The sequence below is a fragment of the Pelodiscus sinensis genome, chromosome 2 (genome assembly GCF_052426305.1).
Source record: "Pelodiscus sinensis isolate ZL-2025 chromosome 2, ASM5242630v1, whole genome shotgun sequence".
NCBI classification, from domain to species: domain Eukaryota; kingdom Metazoa; phylum Chordata; order Testudines; family Trionychidae; genus Pelodiscus; species Pelodiscus sinensis.
The window spans coordinates 39,688,504-39,706,491 of record NC_143053.1 but is presented as its reverse complement, the minus strand read 5'-3'; the positions used below and the strand labels follow the sequence as shown (position 1 = coordinate 39,706,491).

The 17,988-nt window shown below is 43.6% G+C and overlaps 1 protein-coding gene across 5 annotated transcripts in view; it reads left to right on the top strand.

The window, feature by feature from the left end:
- Positions 1-29: 29 nt before the first annotated feature.
- POP1 (POP1 ribonuclease P/MRP subunit) overlaps positions 30-17,988 on the top strand; it is a 45,608-nt gene continuing 27,649 nt past the window's right edge. The window contains exons 1-11 of one of the 5 annotated variants that reach the window (XM_075920316.2): positions 54-187; positions 1,076-1,124; positions 2,644-2,789; positions 5,553-5,738; positions 7,801-7,976; positions 10,105-10,353; positions 11,002-11,089; positions 11,406-11,593; positions 14,622-14,869; positions 15,017-15,110; positions 16,032-16,143. In XM_075920316.2, the coding sequence (XP_075776431.2) occupies positions 2,645-2,789; positions 5,553-5,738; positions 7,801-7,976; positions 10,105-10,353; positions 11,002-11,089; positions 11,406-11,593; positions 14,622-14,869; positions 15,017-15,110; positions 16,032-16,143 (1,486 nt within the window). In that variant the 5' untranslated portion in view covers positions 54-187; positions 1,076-1,124; position 2,644. Of the gene's footprint in view, positions 188-1,021; positions 1,150-2,643; positions 2,790-5,552; positions 5,739-7,800; positions 7,977-10,104; positions 10,354-11,001; positions 11,090-11,405; positions 11,594-14,621; positions 14,870-15,016; positions 15,111-16,031; positions 16,144-17,988 lie in introns of all 5 variants that reach the window. The other 4 variants (XM_075920318.2, XM_075920317.2, XM_075920315.2 and 1 more) reach the window with 4 other exon arrangements.

Sequence of the window (17,988 nt, the reverse complement as noted above, 5' to 3'; positions counted from 1 at the left end):
CGCATGCTCCCTTAGAGGGGGGGCGGGCCCTCCCGGGGAGGATGCTGGGAGATGCGGCGCTAGGGGCTGGAGGCGGGTACGACCGGGCTGCTGCGGCTGGGAGCGAGGCCGAGGGAGCCGCGCGCCGCCGGGGACAGGGACAGAGGCCAAAGGAGGCTGCTCCCACGCGGGGCGGCCCCGCTGCCAGGTACCGCCCGGGCGTGCCTGCCCCCCCCCCGCCGTGCCTGGGGGGGACTCTCCCTCCCCCGCCCCCTCCCCCGCTGTGCCTGGGGGGGACTCTCCCTCCCCCGCCCCCCCCCCGCTGTGCCTGGGGGGGGACTCTCCCTCCCCCGCCCCCTCCCCCGCTGTGCCTGGGGGGGACTCTCCCTCCCCCGCCCCCCCCCGCTGTGCCTGGGGGGGACTCTCCCTCCCCCGCCCCCCCCCGCTGTGCCTGGGGGGGACTCTCCCTCCCCCGCCCCCCCCCGCTGTGCCTGGGGGGGGCTCTCCCTCCCCCGCCCCCCCCCCCCGCTGTGCCTGGGGGGGGACTCTCCCTCCCCCGCCCCCCCCCCCCCCTGGGGGGGGGGGGACTCGCCCCCCCCGCCCCCTCCCCCGCCGTACCTGGGGGGGGGAGACTCTCCCTCCCCCGCCCCCTCTCCGCCGTGCCTGGGGGGGGGGACTCGCCCCCCCGCTGTGCACCCTGGGCGCCCTGTCCCTGCATTGCAGCGCTGGCCTGTGGGATGCGGCAGTACAGCTCCCCAGCAGCGAGTCCTCGCGCCCGCCGGCTGTGCTGAGTTGTAGCATGAGACCCGCTGAGTCAGGACACGCCGTGCACCCCTCCTCCCCCGGCCTCCTCACTCCAGGGGAAACGCACCTGCCGCGTGCCGTGCTCCAACCCGTTCAGCAGCAGAGGAAGTTCGTTTTGGATGGTCATAGCTTGTAAGCCAGTTGTTATAGAGCATGCAGACAAACCCGTCAATAATTATTTTGTGCCGTGGCTGGATTGTTTTGAGACTGCTTGCAGTTTTCCATTTTATTTCTCTAGTCCTTTATGCCTTCTGTGCACACTGATTTTGTACCAATAAAGCTATTCTGCTAGATCTTGCTAATTGATCCAGCTTCTGATGCAGCTGCATTTCTCTCTAAAGGTGTGTTACATCTAAGTTTGGCAAGGTTAGTTTTTTTTTATCTGTAAATGTCAGTAAGTATTGATTTTAACACACACGGGCAACATTTCTATTGATAACTGAAATTTATAGATAGCAAAAGTTAGAAAAATGATGCATGATAACTTAATTTGATTTAAGAATATTTACTTGGTATATTTTGCCATGTGATGTTGATTTTGTCTTCTAATGGTTACAAAGCTTTAACGTTTGGAATCTTGTCATTTACTCTCATTGAATTGGAGTCCCCCCATAACTTTGTGGAACTGAAAATTTAAATTGATACAAACTAAAAATGTTTAAAAACTAACACCTGTTGAAATTAAGCTAACATTGAATTCTGCAAAGCTTATTTATACAGTCAGTCCCCGACTTACGCGGATCCGACTTATGTCCGCACCTACGAACGGGGCTTTCTCGCCCCGGAGCTCACAGGCAGCGGTCAGCCACCTCGAGCTCCGGGGCGAGAAAAGCTGCTCCCGGTGCCCCTGGTCTGCTGGGGACCGTCTCCAGCAGACCAGGGGCACCGGGAGCAAACCCGCAGCAAAGCCTCAGAAGCGCGGGGACCCCGCTGCGGCTGCGGGTTTGCTCCCGGTGCCCCTGGTCTGCTGGGGACCGTCTTCAGCAAACCAGGGGCACCGGGAGCAAAGCAGTCCGGCGCCAGAGCAAAGCCTCAGAGGCGAGGCACCCTCCCCCCCCCCGCTGCCGCTTTGCTCCCTGTGTCCCTGGTCTGCTGGGGGGGGACGCAGCTAGTGTGCCCTCCCCCCCAGCAGACCAGGCTTTTGTTGTGGACCCTGGGGCAGAGCAGCTGGGGCGCTGCCGGTTGGTCCTGCAGCGCCGCTCTGGGCACTACTGGACCAACCCGGCAGCACCCCAACTGCTCTGCCCCAGGCGTCCTGATTCAGCCACTGCTGGTCAGTTTCAGCAGCGGCTGAATCAGGACTCCTGGGGCAGAGCAGCTGGGGTGCTGCTGGGTTGGTCCAGTAGCGCCGAGGAGCAACCCAGCAGCACCCCAGCTGCTCTGCCCCAGACGTCCCCAAGTCAGCCGTTGCTGAAACTGACCAGCGCTGACTACAGGAAGCCCGAGGCACAGTTGCTCTGCCCTGGGCTTCCTGGAATCAGCTGCTGATCAGTTTCAGCAGCAGCTGACTTGGGGTTCTTAAGTTGAATCTGTATGTAAGTCAGAACTGGCGGTCAGTTTCAGCAGCGGCTGAATCTGGACGCCAGTTCCGACTTACATACAGATTCAACTTAAGAACAAACCTACAGTCCCTATCTTGTACATAACCCGGGGACTGCCTGTACTACTGTAACCTTTTGCTCTTCTCCTGACCTACTGGATTAGTTGTTACAGTGTAAAACACCTTTATACTAATAGAACTGCAGCAATATGTGGGGAACTTGTACCTCTTAATTGTACTGGTGTATAGGTACAATTTGAGTGTGTAGAAAAGGCCACATGGAAGAAGAGTACATGTACTGATGGTCTTTTTTTCCCCAGAATGTCTAATGCAAGAGAGAAGAAACGTGCCAAGAAAATGAGAAATCAGCCTTCCAGTGTCACCTTACCTTCTGATTATGGACCATGTCGTAGTGGAATACAGCACCATAATGGCGGAAGTAGATCTTTTCAAACTCCAAAACAAGGTCTGAGATGTGTGAATTTCATTTTCAACATTTATTGAATACAAATAATCTTTTTCCCCACTCTTGTCTTTTGGGTCCGGGTTTAATGCTTTGGAACCAATGGCACTTCTTCCTCTCATCACCTATGTAGGTAAATTAAGTGTTCATAAAGAGATGAACTGATAGCATAACATTTTTAGGACCAGCTCTTGCAAGGTTTTTTGCACTTTAAGAGATGCCATGACCTTAGTGTCAATTCTTTTTTTTCTTTTTAAATGGACTGCTTCTTAAAAGGATCACATAAGCTTACTAAAACTAGATCTGAATAAAAAATTACTTCTCTTTCATTTTGTGGTGTTTAGTTGGCTTTGTTGCTTCTACATGTTCCTGTTTGTATAGATAGGCCTTTTACATAGCAAAGAGAGAAGCACTTCTTCAAAAAAGGATACTATGATTGTAAAACCACAGAACTTAGTAGAAGGACTTATGGTCAGCTGTAGTACCTGAAGCAACATCTAATCTTCTTTAGAAACTGTCTAGGTTTCAAGTTGTAGGTGTCGTCTTAACATTCCTCGTTCTTGATTCCTTGAAGCTCTATTGCTAGGTCTTTTTGGAGGCAGCTAATTGTAAGAGGGATGTTTGTGATGTAATTAAATGATCGTGGGGCACAGCAGGGGCGGATGAGAGTGCCACGGGGCCCAGGGCAGCAAAATTTCACGGGGCCCCCCCTTGACACAGCGCATGCGCCGTGGTGCCAAGGCGCATGTGCGGAGCCTCGGGAAGCACAGGGCCCGGGGTAGTCACCCCGCTCGCCCTGCCCTAAATCCGCCGCTGGGGCCCAGTGCTTAAAGCACTCAATTCTGAATCATTGAGATCTAAGATGCACTTAAAACCATAGCCAAGATTTTCAAAATTGAATACCTAAAGTGAATCTCTTGAAGCCTTGCTGAAGGCATATTGAAACGTTCAGTGGATGCTATTGTTTGATTAGTTCACTTGAAAAATCAAGCTGCTTATTTGTGCACCTGTGTCTTAGGATCCTAATTTTAGACACCTATTATCGAAAATAATAAGATCTGCCGTGTAAAAAACGTGATTTAGGTTGTTGCACAAAATTAATACCTTTCTTAAAAATAATAAAATATTACATATGTGAAATACAAGTACTTTTAACAAACACAGCTGTGCAATATATTTAGAGTGGATAAAAGAACCTAGATAAGTACCTTTGTATATCTCTATAGCTTAAGTGAGGAAACTTGATAATGTACGTAGAACACAATCATGAGTTTAAGGGAAAATACTATTCATTTGTCTTTCTAGAATAGAGATGTTAAATTGTGGGAAATCAGCTAATTGAGTAGTTGACGGAATTTCCATTGATTAGGGGAGAAAACTGCAGAGTCACAGTGGGGTTACCTCCCAGCCTGGGAGCCAATCCTACTGTGGTTCTGCTTTTTAAACATATTTAGAGCACAGCAGGGCAACTGGGAGCGAGCTGGGGCTCAGCTGTCCCAGCTCGCTTGCCATCCCCGCTGCTGCGCATCTGCTTTTTAAATGTGTTAAGAGCCCCGCTGGGCGCAAGCTGGGAATCAGGTAATTCCCACCTTGCGCCTGGTCCCCTGTGACGCCTCTGCCTGCCCCCCCCTCCAAACAGTGCTTTTAAGGGAACTGGCTTTTAAGCTGGTTCCCCCCAGCACTGGCTCCTGTTCTCCCCCGCCCCTACTGCCTCTCTCTGATAGAGGCAGCAAGGGGCGGGGGGAAGCAACTAGTCAAGTCACTTCTTGTCAGGTAGTCAACTGGTCGCTTACATCCCTGTTCTAGAACTCGCTATATGAAATACTAGTTCATCCAGTCAGATGCCTGGATCTCACATTATCAGCCATCAGCACAGACCGCTGCACCTATCACCTTCTTTTGAAACTTCATATGCTGGTGCTGTGGACCAAGGTTACCCTAGGCATCCTGTCTCTGCATTGCAGCGCTGGCCTGTGAGGTGATATGGTATTAGTCAGCTCCCCAGCAATGAGTCATCCCTTCTGCGGGCTGTGCTGTGAGTTGTAGCATCAGACCTGCTGAGTCAGGAAACACTGTGCACCCATCCTCCCCCTCAATCTCTTCATTCCATGGGAAACACGTCTGCCCAGTGCCTCGTGCCTTCCTCCAATCAGTTCAGCAGCAGAGGAAGTTCATTTTGAAATTTGGATGGTCATAGCTTGTAAACCAGTTGCTATAGAGCATGCAGATAAACCCGTCAATAATTATTTTGTGCAGTGGCTGGAATGTTTTGAATCTGCTTGCAGTTTTCCATTTTATTTCCTTTATGCGTTGTGCGCACACTGATTTTGTACCAATAAAACTATTCTATTTTAGTCAATGGGACTGGGCAGAAAGTTCCATGCTGGCATATTTAATATGGCCAGAGAATGGGCCGGACTTCATTTTAAGTTGTAAAAACAGCTGCTTAATCTGCTGTAGGTTTGCTGTTGAACAGAGCAATGCACTTTACTGCTCCCTTTAGGGTTATAAATGCAGGCCTTCATACATAGTGCATTGGTTTCACAAAGTGCTTCAATATTTTATTTTTCATGTATATTTGAATGCTTCTAAGCCATAGTTGATTTCTTTAAAATAGAAACTGATAGAGTAGCTAACTTTATATTTAAATCAATTCAAAATCTAATCACATGTTAAAAAAAACCACCTTTATTTTATGCTTGTTTATTGTGGCTACTCTTAATAGTATTTTTGTTTCCTTTTTTTCACCCACCAACATGCTAGCAGATCTCTATCCTGAGAGTTCTCAGGGATATCAGCAGCAGAGACATCCGTATCAGTCTCCTGGACCTTCATACAGGAATGAACAATATTTTTCTAAGGGACAAAATAGAAGTGAAAAAGAGAGAGGAAGAGGAGGTTGGAGAGGAGGTCGCCAAAATGTTTCTCAAGAAATGCCTAAATACATAACAGGTAAGTGTCCTAGAGAAATGTTCAATAAAATTTTTGTTAGAAGTAGCCATGGACTGATAATTCAGATCCATGTTTTTGTTTCTAAATTGTAGTAAAATCTGGAAAAACGGAGACCTTAGTTTGATATGCACTTATGGACTTCTGTTTTATCAGTCCATCCCCCCCCCAAAAAAAATTATTTGGCCTGAAACTAACACTGCATCTTTGTTCAATCACATGTGTTCATTATTGTAGATTTAAACATACTTAGTTACAAAGATGTGTATATATTCTGATTTCTGTAGGTTAGGAAAATGGAAGCTGACAATGGACCTACATTTTTAAGATATGCCTGTACTGTACACTTTGGGGAGTATCTAGAGGACATATGCTACGTGTTCTTTAGCACAGGTATAAACAGCAGTGTAGACTGTGAGGCGCTGCTTAGACAAGTAGAATAAGAACATGCCTGCGTTCTGTGGTTGTGTACCCTGCTTATCCAAGCTGTGCTCCCCCATCTATGTTGCTCTCTTCCTCCTTGCTGCTGGAATCTTTACCCAAAGCAGCAGGAAAAGGGTCCCAGCACCGGGAGCCTTACGTTGATACATGTAGCTACACGTACAACTGGTTTTTCACTGTGGTGTAAACTATGCATAATGGGCTCTGACTATAACATATTCAAGGAGGTGTTGGTGGTCTTAAATGTGTTTCTTTGCCTAAAGATGGTATTTATGATGAGCAGCTCATGCTCCACACATTTGTCAAGGAGGAGAATGCCTAGATAAATTCATGGGAGAATAAGTTCATCAATAGCTATTAGCCAGGATGGGTAAGAATGGTGTCCCTAGCCTCTGTTTGTCAGAAGCTGGGAATGGGTAACGGGTGGGATCAGTTGATTACCTGTTTTGTTCATTCCCTCAGGAAGCACCTAGCATTGGCAACTGTTGGAAGACAGGATACTGTGCTAGATGAATCTTTGGTCTGCCCAGTATGGCCATTCTTATGTTCTTACAGGAGATCTGATAGAGGTCTATGAAATCATAGTGTGGAAAAAGGAAAGAAGTGTTGTTTACGCCTCATAACATAAGAACTGAGGGTAACCAAATGAAATAAATGGCAACAAGTTTAAAACAAACAAAAGGAAGCATTTCTTCACACAATGCATAATCAACCCTTGGAACTTTTTGCAAGAAGATGATATGAACGCTAAGACTAATACAGGGTTCAAAAAAGAACTAGATACATTTGCCGAGAATAAGTCCATCATTGACTTATTAGCCAGGATGTGCAGGAATGGTGTCCCTACCCTCTATTTACCAGAAGCTGGGAAATGGGATGCATCACTTGATGATTACCTGTTCTGTTCGTTCTATCTGGGGCATCTGACATTGGCCACTGTTGGCAGACAGGATACTGGGCCAGATGGACCTTTAGTCTGACCCAGTATAGCCGTTCTTATGTTCACATAAATTCAATGCTATTTTTCTTTAATGAAAGCTTTCATATGTGGAAGCAAAGGGACAAATAACACACACCAATTTACATGATTTGGCGATACTGTATCAATTGACACACTTAGCACAGATTTTCCACTCTGATTTACCGGTTATCTGTGCATCATTGTTGTCAATGAATTTTTAAACATTTTGTAATATCATAATTGCTGCCCTTTTTGCTTTCTCCGTCTGTAGTATTTTTTTGGGTCTGAACACTCAAAACAAATAATATAAATTATATTCTTAGTTAAATTAGATTTGATCTAAGGAAAATACTCAAAGGCCTTTAGAATCATGTGCTGAGTGAATGGTTTCTGCTGAGACCTGCTGAGACCATGAGAATACCATAGGAACTTAAATATATTTCATTAATATGGTAAACTAATTAAATAGTAAACTTTTGTTTTGCTTGGTAAGTATGGTAGGAATCAGTAGGGAACTGTAGCAGCAATATACTAGAATTCCATAGTTTTACAGTTTAAAAAGTGCAAACTATTGTCGCATGTGTTATCAAAGTAAACAAAAGTTGAGCCTCTTGTTTAATACTGTTTCTATCAAATCACCTCTTTATGTTTTTTTCATTTCAGCATCTACTTTTGCTCAAGCTCGTGCTGCTGAAATCAGTGCTATGTTGAAGGCAGTTAAACAGAAGTCTTCCAATTCGTTAGTCTTTCAGACTCTGCCTAGGCACATGCGAAGACGAGCCATGAGTCACAATATTAAACGCTTACCTAGACGTCTCCGTGAAATTGCCAAAAAAGAGGTGCACTTATAGCATTTGGTGTCTAAAGACTTCTCAGCTGCATCTTTTGGTTAATTTTAAGAACTTATGTCAGTTTACTCTTCCTGCTTTTAGAGTATGCATGAGTCCTCAAACTTCTTGTTGCTGCCACTGCTGAGCCAAGTATTTTTAATGCATATTATGAGCAATGTAAGGCTAACTAGATGGAGTAAAATACTTATTTAATCAGCCATCACTTTAAAGCAATCAGTTATTGTTTAAACAAATCTGTATTTGGTAAACTGACTGGTATTGAAATCAAAAGATCTTGTTACTGCCAAGATTCTGGAATCTGAATATAATTTCAAGTAGTTTTTTATTCAAATTACAGATACTTGTACAAATATATTATGTTGCATTACGCTGTATGATGTGGCCTTCGGTGTCCTCTAATGTGACTTATGCCTTTAATTTGTATTTTAGAAGACTTAAACTTTGACTGGCTCCTACTAGAACCAAAAAGTAAAATAATCCAGTTCCATGTCTTTTTAATCAAATAAAGTGACTTGGTCATCAAACATCCGTGAGACCCCTCTGACAAGTCAGAGTGTCTTCAGTTTATCCTTAAAGATAATGACTTAATGTTATACGGCTGTTCATAAATCTTTAGGAAAAGGAGTAGGGCACTCAGTATTCTTAAATATACTGCTGACATCACATATGGGTGCTAACAGTTGTGAGATGCTTCTCTGTAGAGACCAGTATATACTTGCAAAGCCTAAAGTTCACCTGTCTGCAGATTCTCTTGAAGTGTAATAAACACTGCCAGCAGTCATGAACAGTTCAGGACTCTATTAAGCTCTTCTAGTGCATTTAAGGGTTGATTCTCAGTATCCTCAATCTTTTAAGCCTCTAAATAGTTATTAATGTGTGATATATTTTGATTTTTTTGGTGCAGATATGTGGACAATAGGTAATCAAACTCATTTTTTGTAAGTAAAATTAATTTTTAACCCCATGTTCTTGGAGTGAAAAAACAAAGCCTGCTACTCTTTTGTAAATGTGTAAAATGATGTATTTCTCTCTAGGGATGTCAACATGTAGACGACTACATGATTAACTGATAAGCCTGGGCTTATCAGTTAATCTTGTTGACTACATGGCCTCCCACCCCTTGTTGCCTCTGTATTAGAGGCAGTAAGGGTGGAGGGGAAGTGGGAGTCAGTGCTCGTGAGGAGCTGGCTTTTAAGCCAGCTCCCCACGAGCACCAGATCCACCTGCCCCCCCACCTCCATGCTGCTTCCTCTGATAGAGAGGCAGCAGCACAGATGGTGAGGGCAACAGGCGAGAGAGCCCATACATGTGGGGAGCCAGCTTTTAAGCAGGCTCCCCATGCGTGTTGGCTCTGTGGACCCACCTGAGGCAGTGAGAGGGGACAGGCAGGAGCCAGTTCTGGGAGGAGCCAGCTTAAAAGCTAGTTCGCGCCCCTCTCCAGCTCCACAGTGGTGTCTGTCCCTCCGCTCTTTCCCCCTCTCCATCCGCACCTCTCACGCTGCTCTGTCTATCAGAGGCAGCAGGGTGAAGGTAGGGAAGCAAGAGAGGCTGCTGCGAAGCAGCCACTATCCATGGGGGGCTGCTGTCACAGAGCAGCCTTTGTCTGCGGGAAGCTCGCACCCCCTGCGGACCGGGGCTACTGCCACTATCGGAGGCAGCAGTGCAGGGTGGCAGGCAGGAGGTAGTCTGCGCAGGAAGCTGGTTTTTAAACCGGCTCCCCTCATGGACTGGCTCCCGCCTGCCACCCTACACTCTTTCCTGCCTCTGATAAGAGAGACAGCAGCGTAGGGTGGCAGTGGGCTCCCCAGGGGTGGGGCCCAGGAGCACACACTTGCTGTTGCCTCTGCACACAGGGACTATCAAATAGTCATGTAACTGCTAACATTTCATGCGATTACACAACTATTCAATTGCACGCTATCTAACATCCCTGTTTCTCTCCCCAAATTTATCAAATCTTAATTATAAATAATAAAATCAAACTATATACCATATGGTTAAGCTATAAATTTATTAGTTCAGTATTGTCTGATCCAGAACAGCAGTCTTCTGCTATAGAAACTTGTGCCTTTGGTGCTTGCCACTGAAAATATCCTACCTTCTTCTGAAAACACAGGCAGAAAAAGCTGTGCATCAGAAAAAAGAGCATTCAAAGAGCAAGTGCCGAAAAGCTCGACGGCGTCATGTAAACCTGGTGGTGGAATTTAATCGCAGGCAAAAGAAGAATATTTGGTTGGAAACACATATTTGGCATGCAAAGAGATTTCATATGGTGAAGAAATGGGGATACTGCTTAGGAGAGAGACCCACAACTAAGAGCTATAGGGCTTGCTACCGAGCCATGACAAAACACTGCCTTCTTCAGGTACCAAGATTGCATCAGTTTCATGTACTTTGCCAAGATGATTAAGCAATTTGCCTTTTAAAATTATAATAGATGTCTCATTAAAGCAGTCTTATATGCAAGCATGTATAATGATGTAGCTATTAATATTTGATGTTATGAAATGTCAGTGGGGTGGAGAATGATCAAAGAGAAGAGACTGAGGCAAACACTTTTTAAATAAGTGTTTTAGCTTTACTTCACAGGTTTTGTATTCAAATATATTTCCCCATATGTCACCATACAAGCTAAGAAACTAATCCCTAGCTTCAGAGGGGTAGCCGAGTTACTCTGTAATCCCTACGACAGCATCTCAAAGCAAGTGTTTTCAGTGGCAGACATTGTCACCCAATTTATTTCCTCTGTGGGTCTAATGTTAGAAAATCTGGGCCTTAGATGAGAAATGCTTACTGAATCAAAACTGGCAATTAGCAAAGAAGGTCAAACCTTTACTTTTAAATAAACAATGCATAGTAATTTTAATTTTGCTTACTCTCTGTCTTTGACTTTAATGTTAATTTTTTTGTGCTTTTGTGCCTGATCAAAGTCTTGAAAATTATCTGTTTAGTAGCTCTTTATCAGATTTTGTTTTTAAAGCTATTCTAACCTTAGTATTTTCTGTTGTTTAAGGATTTATCATATTACTGTTGCCTAGAGCTGAATGGAAAAGAGGAAGATCTTCTAAAAGTGCTTGCTTCCATGTGTAATATAGATACAGGTAAAACTTACATAAATATTTTGAAATGAAACTAGGCGTCAAAAATAGAGACTAAAATCTGACTCATGGTACAGTACACTAGAGATACAGTACAATCTGGACAAACTGAATCCTGCTACCAGAACTATTACAGGGCTCTGCTTATATTAAATACTTGAAAAATCATTCAGTAGAGATGATTGGAGGAAAGTAATGGGTAGAAGAGCTGAGAGAGTTTGCAAGAATCTTGTTAGAATCTGGTCTTTTTACACCAGGGTTAGGCCTTATGGGTTACAGCTATATCTTTTTATGTGCATATGGTTTTTTTCCCCCTCAGGACCAACTTTTGCAGCTGTTCCTTGTCTGTCAGGAAGGATTCAAGGCTCCCTGGTCCTTTACCATGCAAATCGCTATCCTGAGGATGCACTTGGTCCCATTACTTTCATTTGGAAACCCAAGGATGAGTGTTACGTTACTTCTAAAATGAGACAATTGTGGATCTGGACACATCCATCCCTTAAGCAGGTATATCAAATTCTCTTTTCCTAGTCGACAGGCTTTTTATGTCTCTCTGAAATCTTCACTTCAGAAATCTGCAATAGACTAATTTTCTGATGGATTTGGGAAAGCTGAGTGCGAGAGAATGGTGCACACAGAAAATAAATGTAATGAGATTTATAAGTGGCTTTTGAAGCAGCCTGAGCTTTGAGCTGTAATAGTGAAATGGTCTTTCATAGTTTGCCAGATAAGATGGCAATTCTAGTATTTCTTACTGCGGTCATGAGGTCTCCGGCCTTGAAAAGTATAAGTGTGTGAATGGTAGGGAAAACATTTTCTTAAGTCAAAAAGACAATGAATCATAAATCATGAGAAGGGAAATGGCCAGACCCTAAATAGCCAAGAAGCTATTTGGGAGCCCTAGCTGTTAACACAGATAAAGGAGTTAGGATCATTTTGGAGGTGTAGTCATTTCCTGTTGGGAAAACATCTGAACCTGGGGATGTGACGACCAGTATTCAAGGAAGGAGTGCTGCAAGAATGGACTAAAACTCAGACTGACCTCACTTGACCAGCATTAGACAATGTGGTTGGGATGTGAAACTTATGTTCTCCTGATTTGAATCAGAAGATTGCTGGGGAGGTCCTGAGGCTGATAAGTCTGCATTACCTTTAAAAACCAGGTAAATGTGGAAGGAATGTTTTCTAGTTTCTAGATCTTCTTGTTTCCCTCTCAAGGAAAGTAGAGAGGCATATCACAGACCAGTCAGCTGACTGGAGGAGGAAGCCCATTAGTATTATGGCATTGAGGTAGAAGACCTCATCTGGCTCCCCAAATTGCAGTTCCTGACTGACTAAACCTCCTGAGAGCAGACCCTTTTCCTTTTTCTAAGTAACTAATTTTTTGTTTCCTCATGAGAATATTTGATATCAGTTCAGGACACCTGGGAGGAAAGTCTTGTCCTAGCATTACTGGGCTGTGTGTTGGAGGGGAAGGGAGAGGGGCGGGGGAATGAGGCATATTAATAGCATATGCATATAAGCCCATATTACAGATTTAATGTAACCCTTACCACAGATAATTAGAGGTTATCTTGGGTACATACATATTCTAAACTTAACCGCATAGTTGATATTTTCCTTTCTAGAAACTGCTTGGTAAAATACATAGAGATAAACTAAGCCATTTAATAATTCATGTTACATTAATTTGATTTGATTGCTGAATTTGCTCCTGCGATGATTTTACCAGTTGTTGTTGTCATAACCAATTGTAACTTGTATTATGTTAACTCCTTGGTTTGACTAATTCATTTTCGTTTTCATATTGTATTATACTGTAGCTAATTTTCATATTTTATTATACTTCTCTAAAGAATTACATTACTAACAGGGTGTTAACTGTTAATTAACCTTATATTTCTATTTGCTGTTGAACAAAAGCCATAAAAGCAACCCAACTTGTGGGTGGTTGTTTTTTTAAGTGGCAGTGAAGTTTAAAAACAACCTTGACTTTAAATATCCATTAAGCATTTGACTCAAGTCCTGAAACACTGTTATTACTACCCTGTTACAAGGCTTAAATGTTACTGATCTTGCACAACTATGTATTTCTTTGCATAAGTTCTTAGAATTATTGTATCTTTCTCCTCAGCTTGTCGCAGCCTCTCCTAAAGGAGTGATTGGGTTAATTATATGCTTGAAGTAGTGATTGTTCACTCTCCCCTACCCCTTGTAGCAAGCTGAGCTTGGAACATGTTTATTGTAGATTTTTATGGTTTCATTTAACTGCATAACTTAAAATTCTGTAATTAGCGGACATTCTTTGTCCAAAAAGTCATTGTGCCTCTCAAAAGAGTACTCTATCCACCAGACTGCAGAGCTGATTTCATACTTACTGGGATAAAAAGAGTGATTAGTTCTTTATGGAACAGCTTCAACAAGAGACTAAAGGAGTCCCACATCAGATTATTGCATGGCCCAGTGGTTAAGGCACTTACCTTAGTGGTGGCCGATCCCAGTTCATATCCCCTTTTTCCTTCTCAGGTAGAGGCAGAGTTGGGGGGGGGGGGAATCTCCCACATCAGTATCCTAACTACTGGGTAAACATTATGATGGAAGTTGTCTTCTTTTTTGTCCCAACCCAGCATTCTATGTAATTTTCTCTGCAGCCTAATCCAGTAGGTGAGGTCTGAACATGCTTCCAAATCAGGCATCACAGGGCAAGTTAGGTGGAAGAATACCTGTCTTCTCTCAGGCTGTGTCCAGACTCCATGCCTCCGTCGACGGAGGCATGTAGATTAGCCAGATCGGAAGAGGGAAATGAAGCCGCGATTAAAATAATCGCGGCTTCATTTAAATTTAAATGGCTGCCCCGATCTGCCGATCAGCTGTTTGTCGGCAGATCGGGAGAGTCTGGACGCGATGCCCCGACAAAGAAGCCTTTCTTCATCGACACAGGTAAGCCTGGTTTCACGAGGCTTACCTGTGTCGATGAAGAAAGGCTTCTTTGTCGGGGCATCGCGTCCAGACTCTCCCGATCTGCCGACAAACAGCTGATCGGCAGATCGGGGCAGCCATTTAAATTTAAATGAAGCCGCGATTATTTTAATCGCGGCTTCATTTCCCTCTTCCGATCTGGCTAATCTACATGCCTCCGTCGACGGAGGCATGGAGTCTGGACACAGCCTCAGTTTGTGCATTGGTATGAGACTTGGCTATCTGGACATTTGGTGTGGCCTTGTAGTACATGTGCTCAAAGGCAAAAACATAGGTACTAAGGGAACTTTCATTGCAAAAATGTAGGCAGTGCCAAGTGCATTTAAGTGCTCACAAGGTTTTGGGGGCAGTTGAGCAAAAGCTTTGTGAATTCCCTGAGGCCTGATTCTGGGATTTTGACGTGTAAAATGGCAGTTGGGTGCCTAAGCCCTTTTTTCAATCTAGCTCGTATAGGAAGATGAAGCAGTACAGTGTAATTCTAAAACTGTAATCTTGGATTTATATTTTACAAATAGATTACTAATTCTGCTAACACAAACTCAATTTTTTTCCTTAGGACATACTGACTGAGCTAAAATCAGTGTTTCAGTGTACAGAGCCTGTGGAAACCTGTTCTCCTGAACCAGTTGTCACATTCTGTCAAGAAAAAAAACAGCCAGACGTAGCTATGAGTGTTGGCAGGAAAAGGAAGAGGGAAGATGATGGAGAAAAAGCTGTGCCATTGAAAAAAATCATTGGTGATGGGACCAGAGTTCCACTACAGCCATACTGCTGGACATCACAGACTACTGGTGTTGTGATCAGGTATGTTCAAATTCTAATGTTAATTTCTGAAACTATGAAATTAGTTAGAATGTCTGATTTAAAATCTTGCTGGCTTGTGCACCATTAATACAGGCTGCATGAATGAATACATAAACTTTCACTTTGTATGTAATTTATCTTTTGCAGTGATTTGACCATGGAGATTCTCAGATATCGGTTGATTGGCCCACTCACGCACTGTGTCCTTACAGAAGCATTGAAAACTGCTTCTGTCCAAACTGTAAGAAAATCAGCAATTTACATGTCTTGAGATGCACACGTTATATCAATAATTCATATTAATAGACTTTTTTAAGACCAGAAGGGACTATTACATTATCTAGTCTGACCTCCTCCATCCTATCACAGGTCATTACATTTCATCCAGTTACAATTCCTGTATTGAGCCCAATGACTTGTATTTAACTAAAGCATACACTCCATTAAAATGTCTGATTTGGGTTTTCTTGAAGAAATAAAACTAACAAAACTGCAATGCCATGGAATAAACACTCAAGTTTTTCAGATTAGTGCTGTATTGCAATGTTCATAAGATGGCCAGACCCATTCAAGGTTCACAATGATATTCTATAGACTAGTGTTTCTCAACCAGCAGGTTATCACCCCTGTAGGATGCCTTGAAAGGCAACCATGGGGATTATGAACAATTGAAAAACTTTGTTACAATCTAAACCAAAACATTTGTCTCTGTGCATACCATTACTCTTCAAGGTCAAGAATTTTATTCTCTCTCTCTCACATACACACACTCTTATATTTAATGTACTTTTTATAGTAAACATAATGTGGTCACAAATCTACATGAATAGGGAGTCACCAATCTAAGAGGTTTCAAAAACATTGTTAACTGTTACTAGTTCTTGAGTTTTGGGAAGAATTAAACTGGCTAGGTTTTTGCAGACAGAACACTGGAAAATGCAGTATTCGATTTATTAAACTCCAATTTCCAGTTTATATGTGTAAAAACGTTCACAATTTGAGGAGGGAAAGTGCGTTACAATTATTTGGGGTGTGTGTGTGTGTGTGTGCGCGCGCACACACACACACACACACACACTATAGAAAATTAAATCTGAATTTGCACCTACAAAACACTTCTGGTCTACCAGGTCTACCATCACAGGAAATCACTGTTTTCCAGGAGATGGCAGATGCAGAAACAGAACTTAACAACTGGTGGGTAGAAAACTGCAAGGATTCTGAGAAGGTGTCTCTTCATCAACGCCAGGAAGCAATCTTCGAGTTGTTGCAAGGTATATAGTAAAGGCTTTGAGGAGGAAAATATTAAACTCTTCAAACTAATTATACTGTTTAGTAACCGATATGGTACACAATTAATGCTTCTAACTGTAATGAAAAACATGCAATACTTTTCTATTATTGTGACATAAATGATTTTCACTTCAGGCAGAAAATACAGTAAAACTCCATTGGTCCGGCATCCAATGCTCTGGCACTCCTGATGGTCCGGCACCATCGGGAACCCAGAAATGCTCCAGGCAGCTGAACAATTGGAGCTGCTCTGCGCCCAGCTTCCCCGATTCAGCCGCTGCTGAAACTGACCAGCAGCTGAATCGGGAAAGCCGGGGTGCTGCCGGGTTGGTCCCGTAGCACTGCCCCTCGGGGCTGCAGGACCAACCCGGCAGCACCCCAGCTGCTCTGCTGCAGGCGTCCCCTATTCAGCCACTGCTGAAACTGACCAGCAGCGGCTGAATTGGGGACGCCTGGCACAGAGCCAGACTATGGGAAGGGGTGGGAGGTCTATGAGGAGTCTGAGGTGGCATCCTCCCCACCCCACCCCAGACCCCTGATAGCCCCCCCCTTCCAATAGTCCGGCATAGCTGATAATCCGGTACCCCCTGGGTCCTAAAGGTGCCGGATTATCGGAAGTTTACTGTATTGCAAAAGTATGTGTGTAATTAATGTGTCTTAACTTATCAAAGAGCTGGAAGCCTAGTGATATAAAATCACTTCAGTTTGTTAGACTTATAGCTTATTGATCATACCAACAAGAGAGATGTTAGACACTGCAAGAACCAGCAAGCTTTGAAAGAAGTTGCACTGATACTGCAATTCATTTGAATTTCCAAACTATAAAAGAGTAATGGAAAGCAATAAATAAGTGTTGAAGGAGAAAGTAGAAGTAGTACTTTGAGACTGATACTTTCAATTGCACAATATTGGAGAGCAGAGATTACTTTAAACCAAAGCAACATTAAACCTTTAATTCTGAGATTTAATAAATTCAGTATTTACTCATGCATTACTGCATTAATTTAGAATTAAGTTCTAAACTAGATATCCCACCGAAATGCAAGGAAATAGTTAATTATTCAACACCCCTTCATTGTGTCGCTGATCAGCTTCCCCCTTTTCACCATCATCTACATCAGTGGTGGCCAACCCACAACTTGCAAGCCACATGCGGCTCTTCCCCGCCCTTAAAGTGAGACATGCGAAGCCTCCCCTGCAGCTCACGAAGCTGCCCCTGCGCTCCTAGAACCAGTCCCCAGCTCGCTGTGCTCATTGGGTCGGGGGGGCCATCCGGTGCAGCGATTCATAATGGCGTCACCAAGATGAGAGCCTGATGAGGCTAAAAAGCCTTGTCTTCTCCCTCCACCCCAAGAACTTTGTGGGGTTGGTGGGGAGCTCTTCCATTTTTTGTTTTATTATATATATATATATATATATATATATATATTTTTTGCTCAACAAAAATTGCTAAAAAAAAAAAAAACAACCTCTTCACATTTTTTTCTGCTGCTGTTTCGGCTCTCTTCGTTTAATGAGTTTGGTATCCTTGATCTACATTCTATCACCTGTATTTTCTTGTATCTCTTTTCTTACTTTAGTCAACTGAGATTTGAGGGTGATGTAACAGTGGCGTAAATCCTGCTTTTCCTCTCTCCTCCTTTTAGCTACGTTGGGTCCAGCAGTGTTACTGATGAGAATCTGCCGTTAGTGGTCTCTGTCAGAGATGTGGTGTGTGCATAATTCAAATTTGACATCTTCTTAGCAAGAGGGACAAAAAGCTTAATATTGTTATGACAGAATATCAGAAAGGGACATTTAAAAAATATTTCTTCTAAAAAAGTCAA